Genomic DNA, 12,943 nt, shown 5'->3' on the forward strand with positions numbered 1-12,943 from the left:
CCTGGAGCGCCGCTGCCTTCTCAAACAGCTGATCGGCAGGGGTCCCGGGTGTCGGATCCCGGCCGATCAGAAGCTGATGATCTATCCAGAGGATAGATCATCAGTTAATTGAAAGTGCAGAACCCCTTTAATCCTCAAAAATACAACTTGCCTAATAATTCTGAACTCCCTGTAATCTCCCGTCCTCCCCATACATCTCTGACCTGATCTCCCGATACCTCCTCACATATAATCTCCAGTCCATAGCCTGTCCTCTCCATACATCTCTGACCTGATCTCCTGACACCTCCTCACATATACTCTCCAGTCCACACCCTGTCCTCTCCATACATCTCTGACCTGATCTCCTGACACCTCCTCACATATACTCTCCAGTCCACACCCTGTCCTCTCCATACATCTCTGACCTGATCTCCTGACACCTCCTCACATATAATCTCCAGGCCACACTCTGTCCTCTCCATACATCTCTGACCTGATCTCCCGATACCTCCTCACATATAATCTCCAGGCCATAGCCTGTCCTCTCCATACATCTCTGACCTGATCTCCTGACACCTCCTCACATATAATCTTCAGTCCACACCCTGTCCTCCCCATACATCTCTGACCTGATCTCCTGATACCTCCTCACATATAATCTCCAGGCCACACTCTGTCCGCTCCATACATCTCTGACCTGATCTCTTGACACCTCCTCACATATACTCTCCAGTCCACACCCTGTCCTCCCCATACATCTCTGACCCAATCTCCAGGACTTCCTTCTTGCTCCTCCATACCCTGGATCTGACTATCCTCCAGCATCCAAACCTTCAGGAAAGCTACATCTTCCGCTAACCTTGCTGCCATCACCTCCTGCCTCTTCCTCTCTAGATTGTGAGCTCTTGTGGCTTCTCCCTCTCTATGGGAATTCTGTTACATGGCATGAAGAAGTGGATGTTGGCTTACACTTTGTGACACCGATCAGTCACCTCCCGCCTTCTATAATGTGTGAGTGTGTATGTGTGTGGGGGGGCGACAATATAATCCACTGGGGAGGGACGACGACAATATAATCCACTGGGGGGGCACATGTAATATGAAGTTGTACATTATAACCCCTGAGGACACAGCAGCCTGCGGATTACAACCCCCCACCTCTCACACGCACCATGAATCACGTTCTGTGTTATATTTGGACTGGGGGTTTTGTTCAGTTTCCATGGCGACTCGGGATGAGACAGACGGCGCTTTGTGTGTGAGGGGCAGATGTGGACGCCGATTCTACAGAGATGGAGTCTGCGACGCTGTGTGCACGCCAGAACGACCGCCACAGAGCCTCCGCGGGCCCCACCAATCCCTGGCTATAAGCCCTCTGGTATATAAATATAATGCAAGCCCTACAGTACCTACTGGCACAGGCAGAAATACCAGGTTATTCATATGACATTCGAGAGTCAGGGCTGACCACTTCTCTGGGCACGACTGGTTGTCAGGCTGCTCTGTGCTGCCCCCTGCTGTGACTGACGACACAACGACACAATGTGACAAGAAACACTTTATTTACAGGATCTGATAGAAAACAATGGCGGATATTTACAGCAATCAGCGGCGCCTCCATATATACAATCCGATCAGCGGCACCGCCTCTGTACAAGTCATCATACACATTACTGTACACTGGGGTCCAGTCCACAAGGTGACCCCTCAGGGGGAGGAGCAAAGAGAGAACCTGGCAACATCACACTGATGGGAGTTGTAGTTCACTCTGCTACAAGAACCATCAGAAGAGATCCCACAGGGCAGACAAAGGGTTAACAGTCATGCAGATATTCATGCATCATGGGAGTTGTAGTTCAGCAACTGCAGTAAACTGCCATGATGCATTCTGGGGGTCAAAGCACAGAGAGCAGACACCCCGAAACCAAGAGGACTCAAGATACTGCCCCCTGTTATCAGCCATTTCAGGGGAGAGGATGACTGTAGGACAGGAGAATACAGTCTATTGCTCCCTGTTATCAGCCATGGGAGAGGATGACTGTAGGACAGGAGAATACAGTCTATTGCCCCCTGTTATCAGCCATTTCAGGGGGGAGGACGACTGTAGTGTTGGAGAATACAGTCTATTGCCTCCTGTTATCAGCCATTTCAGGGGGGAGGATGACTGTAGGACAGGAGAATACAGTCTATTGCCCCCTGTTATCAGCCATTTCAGGGGAGAGGATGACTGTAGGACAGGAGAATACAGTCTATTGCTCCCTGTTATCAGCCATTTCAGGGGAGAGGATGACTGTAGGACAGGAGAATACAGTCTATTGCCCCCTGTTATCAGCCATTTCAGGGGAGAGGATGACTGTAGGACAGGAGAATACAGTCTATTGCCCCCTGTTATCAGCCATTTCAGGGGAGAGGATGACTGTAGGACAGGAGAATACAGTCTATTGCCCCTGTTATCAGCCATTTCAGGGGAGAGGATGACTGTAGGACAGGAGAATACAGTCTATTGCCCCCTGTTATCAGCCATTCAGGGGAGAGGAATGACTGTAGGGACAGGAGAATACAGTCTATTGCCCCCTGTTATCAGCCATTTCAGGGGGGAGGATGACTGTAGGACAGGAGAATACAGTCTATTGCCCCCTGTTATCAGCCATTTCAGGGGGTAGGATGACTATAGGACAGGAGAATACAGTCTATTGCCTCCTGTTATCAGCCATTTCAGGGGAGAGGATGACTGTAGGACAGGAGAATACAGTCTATTGCCCCCTGTTATCAGACATTTCAGGGGAGAGGATGACTGTAGGACAGGAGAATACAGTCTATTGCCTCCTGTTATCAGCCATTTCAGGGGAGAGGACAACTGTAGGACAGGAGAATACAGTCTATTGCCCCCTGTTATCAGCCATTTCAGGGGAGAGGATGACTGTAGGACAGGAGAATACAGTCTATTGCCCCCTGTTATCAGCCATTTCAGGGGAAAGGATGACTGTAGGACAGGAGAATACAGTCTATTGCCCCCTGTTATCAGCCATTTCAGAGGAGAGGATGACTGTAGGACAGGAGAATACAGTATATTGCTCCCTGTTATCAGCCATTTCAGGGGAGAGGATGACTGTAGGACAGGAGAATACAGTCTATTGCCTCCTGTTATCAGCCATTTCAGGGGAGAGGATGACTGTAGGACAGGAGAATACAGTCTATTGCCCCGTTATCAGCCATTTCACCCGGGGAGAGGATGACTGTAGGACAGGAGAATACAGTCTATTGCCCCGTTATCAGCCATTTCACCCGGGGAGAGGATGACTGTAGGACAGGGGAATACAATCTATTGCCCCCTGTTATCAGCCATTTCACCCGGGGAGAGGATGACTGTAGGACAGGGGAATACAATCTATTGCCCCCTGTTATCAGCCATTTCACCCGGGGAGAGGATGACTGTAGGACAGGAGAATACAATCTATTGCCGCCTGTTATCAGCCATTTCAGGGGAGAGGATGACTGTAGGACAGGAGAATACAATCTATTGCCGCCTGTTATCAGCCATTTCAGGGGAGAGGATGACTGTAGGACAGGAGAATACAGTCTATTGCCGCCTGTTATCAGCCATTTCAGGGGAGAGGATGACTGTAGGACAGGAGAATACAGTCTATTGCCCCCTGTTATCAGCCATTTCAGGGGAGAGGATGACTGTAGGACAGGAGAATACAGTCTATTGCCTCCTGTTATCAGCCATTTCAGGGGAGAGGATGACTGTAGGACAGGAGAATACAGTCTATTGCCCCCTGTTATCAGCCATTTCACCCGGGGAGAGGATGACTGTAGGACAGGAGAATACAGTCTATTGCTCCCTGTTATCAGCCACATATCACTGTACTCTTCTTCAGCGACATAAGTGTAGGAGGGTGTTGGGAGGAACCCCTGGGGTGTATTCGGGTGTCAGTCACACGGTTGTCATGACCTTCAGTGACCCTGTGTGGAACCTCATGATCTTTTTCTTAAGTGCCTGAGAAGCTTTTACCTTAAACATTTGGGGGCGTCCCTCAGCATCCCGAGGGGGAAGCTGCATTGGCCATACCAAGCCCCCTTCTTCCTCCTCCTCTTCCTCCTCTTCTCCTTCCGAGTCCACTCTGGCTTCACCCTCTGGGACTCCTACGCTAATCTCAGCTGTGGACCTCCACTTCCTGCAGGGGGGGCCGATCCTGGCTGTTGGGGTCCTCCCATCTCTTCCCAAGGTGTAACAGCGGCCCCCTTCTTGGATATGGGCTCGAGGGTCCCCCCATTCCTGCACAAAGCCTTGGGGGTCTGCCCAGCCCTCAGTGTGCGCCCTAGTATTTGCCCAGCTCTCTTTGTAAGTGCGAGGGTGCACCCAAGCGTCTAAGTGCCCCCGGGAGCCCTGCCACACTTCTGGGGGGACCCTGGGGTCTACGCTGTCCTCTGGCCGAGGAGTAGGGTCCCTCAGGCTAGTTTCAGAGAGGGACCTTGGGGTCCTTCGCCCCCCTCTTTTGCGCGGTGGTTCCTCTGCAGAAAGGCATTTCCTGGGAGGTTTTGGAGGGGACCCTTCAACACTGTGGCCCTTTAAGAGTGGGGGGTGCTTCCTACGGGGGCCGCGGTGAGTGGGGGTGTACGAGGTGCTGGCCATTCTACACACAGGGGCGGGGGCAGGGGGTCTCTCGGTGGAGACAGAACGCAGGTATGGGGCTCGGAGCTGACGACGAAGCAGAGATAGAATATAACCCTCAGCGCGGCGAGCAGGAGGCGGCGGGGGAGGAGATGTGGGGGAGGGGTACGGGGCAGACATGGAGCGGGGCACCAGAAGACGAGAAGAAGAGGAGCGAGTGTGATGGGATCCCACAACCAGGTCACCTGGGGGCAAAAAGAAGAAGAGTGGGGCAGTTACATAGAGGAGAGGAGAAGCGGCGGCAGGAGCAGCGGGGACCGCTACCGACCTCACCTGCGCTCTTGGGGCGTTCACTGGCGTAATGCATCCGAGCCTCGGCCTGGCTCCCCCGAGGGGCTCGCTCCAGGAAGACGTCACATGACTCGGGACCCTCTGCTTCATACTCTGCTGCAGAGAGAGAGAGAAATAGTAATGGCGCCCTGAGCGGTGGGAGGAGCCTAGAAAGGGCGGAGCCTCTGGATCATTCCAAAATACAAGATGCTGAAACTAATGTAACCAAAGTGTACAAAGACCTGGCCGTATACAAAAAAACACCCCCCGCCCAGTATATACCATCCCCCCGCCCAGTATATACCACCGAGCCCTCCCACCCAGTATATACTATCCCCCCCGCCCAGTATATACTACCAACTATCCCCCCCGCCCAGTATATACCACGGGCCCTCCCATCCAGTATATACTATCCCCCCCGCCCAGTATATACCATCCCCCCTGCCCAGTATATACCACCGAGCCCTCCCACCTAGTATATACCATCCCCCCGCCCAGTATATACCATCCCACCGTCCCTTATATACTACCACCGAGCCCTCCCACCCAGTATATACCATCCCCCCGCCCAGTATATACCATCCCCCCGCCCAGTATATACCATCCCCGCACAGTATATACCACCGAGCCCTCTCACCTAGTATATACCATCCCCCCGCCCAGTATATACTATCCCCCCGCCCAGTATATACTACCCCCCTGCCCAGTATATACCATCCCCCCGTCCCTTATATACTACCACCGAGCCCTCCCATCCAGTATATACCATCCCCCCGCCCAGTATATACCACCGAGCCCTCCCACCCAGTATATACTATCCCCCCCGCCCAGTATATACTACCAACTATCCCCCCCTGCCCAGTATATACTACCGAGCCCTCCCACCCAGTATATACTATTCCCCCGCCCAGTATATACCATCCCCCCTGCCCAGTATATACTACAACCGAGCCCTCCCACCCAGTATATACTATCCCCCCCGCCCAGTATATACCATCCCCCCTGCCCAGTATATACTACCACCGAGCCCTCCCACCCAGTATATACTATCCCCCTCGCCCAGTATATACTACCAACTATCCCCCCTGCCCAGTATATACTACCACCGGGCCCTCCCACCCAGTATATACTATCCCCCGCCCAGTATATACTACCACCGAGCCCTCCCACCCAGTATATACTATCCCCCCCGCCCAGTATATACTACCAACTATCCCCCCGCCAAGTATATACTACCACTGGGCCCTCCCACCCAGTATATACTATCCCCCCTCCCAGTATATACCATCCCCCCCGCCCAGTATATACTACCACCGAGCCCTCCCACCCAGTATATACCATCCCCCCCGCCCAGTATATACTACCACCGAGCCCTCCCACCCAGTATATACTATCCCCCCCCGCCCAGTATATACTACCACCGAGCCCTCCCACCCAGTATATACTACCACCGAGCCCTCCCACCCAGTATATACTATCCCCCCCGCCCAGTATATACTACCACCGAGCCCTCCCACCCAGTATATACTATCCCTCCGCTCAGTATATACTACCACCGAGCCCTCCCACCCAGTATATACTATCCCCCCCACCCAGCATATACTACCACCGAGCCCTCCCACCCAGTATATACTATCCCCCCCGCCCAGTATATACTACCACGAGCCCTCCCGTCCAGAATATACTATCCCCCACCTCTTCCCCGCCCAGTAGACACCACCCTCCAATCCAGTATATACCACCCCCTGACCTCAATCTGGTGTATACCACACCCCGCAAACCTCACTGCCTTGTATATAGAATCCCCGCAGTCCAATATACACCCCCAAACCATCCAGTATCTGCCACATTGAAGGGCACAGGGTTTGTGGATCTTTATGTGGTTTGGTTACATTAACACAACAATAAACTGTCTGACGTCCCGATTCCCAAATGGTTAATCTCCCCCTCAAATTGCAGGACTGGCGGGCGCTGGGCACGGTTCACTGGGCAGGAGAAGAAAAGCATCAGATGCTCAAAGTGCGCTGGGAAGGAATGATCACGACCCGTCACTCATTCCCCAGACGAGGAAAGCCTACCAAGCACAGAGGCGCCCTCCACAGAGCACTGGCAGCACCCCGGGCCAACCCAGCGCCCTCCAGCCGCGTGGTTAACCCCATCATAACAAGGTGCAGCCTGTGCGTCCTGGGTAGGGGGGGGGGAAGATGGCGACCCAGGAGGTGGAGAGGTCGGGGACACGGCGGCCCAGGAGACAAACTTTACGCGATGACAGGAGCACGCCGCCCGGTATACACAGCGCCCCGCGGCCCACGCCGCCCGGTATACACAGCGCCCCGCGGCCCGGTATACACAGCGCCCCCGGCCCACGCCGCCCGGTATACACAGCGCCCCCGGCCCACGCCGCCCGGTATACACAGGGCCCCCGGCCCACGCCGCCCGGTATACACAGCGCCCCCGGCCCACGCCGCCCGGTATACACAGCGCCCCGCGGCCCGGTATACACAGCGCCCCCGGCCCACACCGCCCGGTATACACAGCGCCCCCGGCCCACGCCGCCCGGTATACACAGCGCCCCCGGCCCACGCCGCCCGGTATACACAGCGCCCCCGGCCCATATACACCAGGGCTGTGGAGTCAGTAAGTTAAAGTTCTGACTCCTTCATAAATGGCCAATACAGTTGGACAGTGACACAAGCTCCATGGTTCGGGCTCTGCTGCCACCACATTGAAGTGTAGACTTTCAGGTTTAATTCTTGGGGTTGAACAAAAACATCCTGTGAAACGTTCAGGAACTGCAGCCATTTTTCTACAAACCTCCTCATTTCAGGGGCTCAAAAGTAATTATAATTTCCAAAATAAAATTTTTATTTTTAACCCTTTGTAGAGAATCCTTTGCAGGCAATGCCTGATGTCTGGAGCCATGGACATCACCAGGCGCCCTCCCTTTGCCTTTACTGCAGCAGTCTTCAGTGAAATGGTCGATGGGGCTGAGATCTGGTAATCGACTCGGCCATTGCGGAATATTCCACTTCTGTGCTTTCTCAGTATGTTTTGAGTCATTGTCCATCTGTCCTGTGATGCGCCATCCACCTTGCTGCATTTAGTTGAATCTGAGCAGAAGGTCTATCCCTGTAAAATTCAGAATTCATCCTGCTGCTCCTGTCTCCAGTTACATCATCAATAACCCCTAGTGCCCGGGGCTGTTGGAGGCCATGAATGCCCATGCCACCACACTGCCTCCACCATGTTCTACAGAGGATGTGGTCTGCTTTGGATCACGATCCATAACCAGCCTTTTCCATACTTTCTTTCCATCGTTCTGATGCAGGTAGATCTTAGTTTCATCTGTTCCAGAACTGGGCCGTCTTCTTTAGATGTTTTTTGCCTTTCTATTTTTAAGGCTGAAGAATGGTTTGCACCTTGTGATGAACCCTCTGGATTTGCTCTCATGAAGTCTTCAATTTATGGAAGACTTAGATACTGATGCACCTACTTCCTGCAGAGTCTTCTTCACTTGGTAGACTTAGATACTGATGCATCTACTTCCTGCAGAGTCTTCTTCACTTGGTAGACTTAGACACTGATGCATCTACTTCCTGCAGAGTCTTCTTCACTTGGTAGACTTAGACACTGATACATCTACTACATGGAGAGTCTTCTTCACTTGGTAGACTTAGACACTGATACATCTACTACATGGAGAGTCTTCTTCACTTGGGTGGATATTTTGAAGGGGTTTTCTTCACCATGGAAAGGATTCTGCAATCATCCACCACGGCTGTCTTCTGTGGATGTCCTGGCCTTTTTGACTTCCAGAGCTCACCAGGGTACTCTTTTTCAGCAGAATGTACCAAACTGTTCATTTGACCGCTCCTAACACCCCCACCATCTCTCTGATGGATTTCTCCTTTTTCAGCCTGTCTGTTTCACTTCCATTGAGAGCTTTTTTGACCACATGTTGTGGGTTCACAGCAACAACTTCCAAATGCAAATGCCACACCTGGAATCCGCTCCAGACCTTTTACTCGCTTAATTGATGATTGATTAATGAGGGAATAGCCCATGCAGCCCATTAAATAACTTTTGAGATAATTGTCTAATTATCTTTTGTCCCTTGAAAAAGAGGCAGCGACATATTAAAGAGCTGGAATTCCTCAACTCTTCCTCCAGTAAGGATGTGAATCCGCTCAGATTAAAGCTGAGGGTCTGCACTGCGCCCACACTGACTGTATGACTGGATCTACAATAGGTTTTACTAAACGGCTAAAATACCAAAACCTGTGTTACTGTCCAAATATTTCTCAACCGAACCGCAATGGATAATTTTCTGTAGCAAGATAGATCGATAATCAGCCACTTAGGCCTCTTTCACACCTGCGTTGTGCGGATCTGGCATAGAGTTCCGTCGTTGGGGCTCTATACCGGAAGAATCCTGATCAGTTTTATCCTAATGCATTCTGAATGGAGTGAAATCCGTTCAGGATGCATCAGGATGTCTTCAGTTCCGAAACGGAACGTTTTTTGGCCGGAGAAAATACTGCAGCATGCTGCGCTTTTTGCTCCGGCCAAAAATCCTGAAGACTTGCCACAAGGCCGGATCCGGATTGCCGGATCCGACGTTTAGCTTTTTCTGAATGGTTACCATGGCTGCCAGGACGCTAAAGTCCTGGCAGCCATGGTAAAGTGTAGTGGGGAGCGGGGGAGCAGCATACTTACCATCCGTGCGGCTCCCGGGGCGCTCCAGAGTGACATCAGGGCGCCCCACGCGCATGGATGACGTGATCACATGGCACGTCATCCATGCGCATGGGGCGCTCTGACGTCATTCTGGAGCGCCCCGGGAGCCGCGCGGACTGTAAGTATACCGCTCCCCGCTCCTACTATGGCAACCAGGACTTTAATAGCGTCCTGGCTGCCATAGTAACACTGAAAGCATTTTGAAGACGGATCCGTCTTCAAATGCTTTCAGTACACTTGCGTTTTTCCGGATCCGGCGTGTACCTCCGGCAAGTGGAGTACACGCCGGATCCGGACAACGCAAGTGTGAAAGAGGCCTTAGCCAAAACAGCCAGTGTAGTCCCAGCACACCCCCGGCCCGTGTAGTCCCAGCACACCCCCGGCCCGTGTAGTCCCAGCACACCCCCGGCCCGTGTAGTCCCAGCACACCCCCGGCCCGTGTAGTCCCAGCACACCCCCGGCCCGTGTAGTCCCAGCACACCCCCGGCCCGTGTAGTCCCAGCACACCCCCGGCCCGTGTAGTCCCAGCACACCCCCGGCCCGTGTAGTCCCAGCACACCCCCGGCCCGTGTAGTCCCAGCACACCCCCGGCCCGTGTAGTCCCAGCACACCCCCGGCCCGTGTAGTCCCAGCACACCCCCGGCCCGTGTAGTCCCAGCACACCCCCGGCCCGTGTAGTCCCAGCACACCCCCGGCCCGTGTAGTCCCAGCACACCCCCGGCCCGTGTAGTCCCAGCACACCCCCGGCCCGTGTAGTCCCAGCACACCCCCGGCCCGTGTAGTCCCAGTAGTCCCAGCACACCCCCGGCCGTGTAGTCCCAGCACACCCCCGGCCCATGTAGTCCCAGTAGTCCCAGCACACCCCCGTCCCGTGTAGTCCCAGTAGTCCCAGCACACCCCCGTCCCGTGTAGTCCCAGAAGTCACAGCACACCGCCGTCCCCTGCCTCCCAGTAGTCACAGCACTGCCGGCCCATGCCTCCCAGTAGTCACAGAAAACCCCCGGTCCGTTCTTCCCAGTAGTCCCCGTGTAGTAGTACCCGTGTAGTCCCAGCACCCCCCCTCCCCCGTCCCGTGTAGTCCCAGTAGTCACAGCACACCCCCGTCCCGTGTAGTCCCAGTAGCCACAGCACACCCCCGTCCCGTGTAGTCCCAGTAGCCACAGCACACCCCCGTCCCGTGTAGTCCCAGTAGCCACAGCACACCCCCGTCCCGTGTAGTCCCAGTAGTCACAGCACACCGCCGCCCCGTGTAGTCCCAGTAGTCCCAGCACACCCCCGTCCCGTGTAGTCCCAGTAGTCCCAGCACACCCCCGTCCCGTGTAGTCCCAGCACACCCCCGTCCCGTGTAGTCCCAGCACACCCCCGTCCCGGGTAGTCCCAGCACACCCCCGTCCCGTGTAGTCCCAGCACACCCCCGTCCCGTGTAGTCCCAGTAGTCACAGCACACCCCAGTCCCCTGCCTCCCAGTAATCACAGCACTGCCGGCCCATGCCTCCCAGTAGTCACAGAACACCCCCGGTCCGTGCTTCCCAGTAGTCCCCGTGTAGTCCTAGTAGTCACAGCACACCCCCAACCCGTGTAGTCCCAGCACTGCCGGCCCATGCCTCCTAGTAGTCCCAGCACTGCCGGCCCATGCCTCCTAGTAGTCCCAGCACTGCCGGCCCATGCCTCCTAGTAGTCCCAGCACTGCCGGCCCATGCCTCCTAGTAGTCCCAGCACTGCCAGCCCATGCCTCCTAGTAGTCCCAGCACTGCCGGCCCATGCCTCCTAGTAGTCCCAGCACTGCCGGCCCATGCCTCCTAGTAGTCCCAGCACTGCCGGCCCATGCCTCCTAGTAGTCCCAGCACTGCCGGCCCGTGGCATTACTGGTATCACTCACCATTTTCCTGGTCGTTTTCTGCTCGAAGTCGCAATTCCCCAAGTTGTCTCTCCAGCTCCCACAACTGCCGGTCCAGATCCTGAGGAAGAGGAATGTAAGCGACACGTACAGGGATGATGGGTGTTATTAGGAGTGAGCCAATCGACCCTAGGATCACAGATGTTTCTGTACAGCACTAAAATGTATGGGCTCCGCGGAGCCTAAGTTTGTAATGCCCGAAGTCGCATGAGACCACAGTGAATTATTACGGTATTACTATCTGCGTGTTTAAAAATAATTTAAAATAGTAAATGTGAAGTGGGCTTTGGTGCTGGCTGGTCCCTCGGATCCCTATATGAAGACGCAGATATGAATACAGCAGCAATTCACCGAAGTCTCGCGCCATACGAACTTTGGCTCCATGGAGCCCATACATTTTAATGCTGTACGGAAACAGCTTTAAAAATGAAGGTTTTGAACGAATTGACTTCGGATCTCTGATTTGAGGGTTGATTCGCTGAAGACTAAGCCACATACGGGGACGGATGTTATACACGTGTGGGCACAATCACTGGTCCCGTCCGTTAACAGAAGAAAAACCTAGAGAGACCAGAGGTGAACCCCGAGGTACATCAGCGTCAGATCGCAACACCCGTCAAACGACCGAGGAGGAAAGCACGGCCGACGGTAACTCATAGCGAGACTGGAATGGGCCAAAGTGCAAACGGACGAGCCACAACGCTCCCGGAGAAGGTCCCCGGCCACGAGACAAAACCATCAGGACACAAGAATGAAGCCAAGAAAAGAAGATTGCGGGAGATTTATCAAAACTGCTGCAAAGGAGAAAAGACTCCGCTGAACCGCGGGCCAGACGCGACGAAACGTCTGTTCATGACTTATCAGTTTCCGTTATTTCAATGACCGGCGAGAGGTTTCCTTTCTTTAACGAACGGAACCAACAATTGTGTCCACGTGTGTATATGGGGTGGATGGAAAGTCCTCACACCCCTCTCATGGGCATAAGTCCTCACACCCCTCTCATGGGCATAAGTCCTCACACCCCTCTCATGGGCATAAGTCCTCACACCCCTCTCATGGGCATAAGTCCTCACACCCCTCTCATGGGCATAAGTCCTCACACCCCTCTCATGGGCATAAGTCCTCACACCCCTCTTATGGGCATAAGTCCTCACACCCCTCAGGGCATCGGGAAAGTCCTCACACCCCTCAGGGCATCGGGAAAGTCCTCACACCCCTCAGGGCATCGGGAAAGTCCTCACACCCTCGGTGTCCTCACATTCTGCTCTCTCGCTCCTTGTGCTGTCAGTTCCCCCATCGTTCTGCCCTCAGACCCCAGAATGAGAAAGTGAGAAGAAGGTGAGAAATCGTCACTAATTTACTGAGAGGGGAAAATAACATCT

The 12,943-nt window shown here is 54.0% G+C and overlaps 1 protein-coding gene across 5 annotated transcripts in view; it reads right to left on the minus strand.

Annotated features, from left to right (window-relative positions):
- LOC122922438 (guanine nucleotide-binding protein G(I)/G(S)/G(O) subunit gamma-8-like) overlaps window positions 1-12,943 on the minus strand; it is an 81,960-nt gene that overhangs the window by 68,081 nt on the left and 936 nt on the right. Inside the window, exons 2-4 of one of the 5 annotated variants that reach the window (XM_044273046.1) lie at window positions 11,544-11,622; window positions 4,931-5,044; window positions 3,720-4,842 (exon numbers count right to left, since the gene is read on the minus strand). In XM_044273046.1, coding sequence (XP_044128981.1) covers window positions 3,920-4,842; window positions 4,931-5,044; window positions 11,544-11,622 — 1,116 coding nt within the window. In that variant the 3' untranslated portion in view covers window positions 3,720-3,919. Of the gene's footprint in view, window positions 1-3,719; window positions 4,843-4,925; window positions 5,045-11,543; window positions 11,623-12,943 lie in introns of those variants that run through there. The other 4 variants (XM_044273048.1, XM_044273049.1, XM_044273050.1 and 1 more) reach the window with 4 other exon arrangements.

This window comes from Bufo gargarizans, unplaced genomic scaffold, assembly GCF_014858855.1.
Source record: "Bufo gargarizans isolate SCDJY-AF-19 unplaced genomic scaffold, ASM1485885v1 fragScaff_scaffold_35_pilon, whole genome shotgun sequence".
Lineage (NCBI taxonomy): Eukaryota > Metazoa > Chordata > Amphibia > Anura > Bufonidae > Bufo > Bufo gargarizans.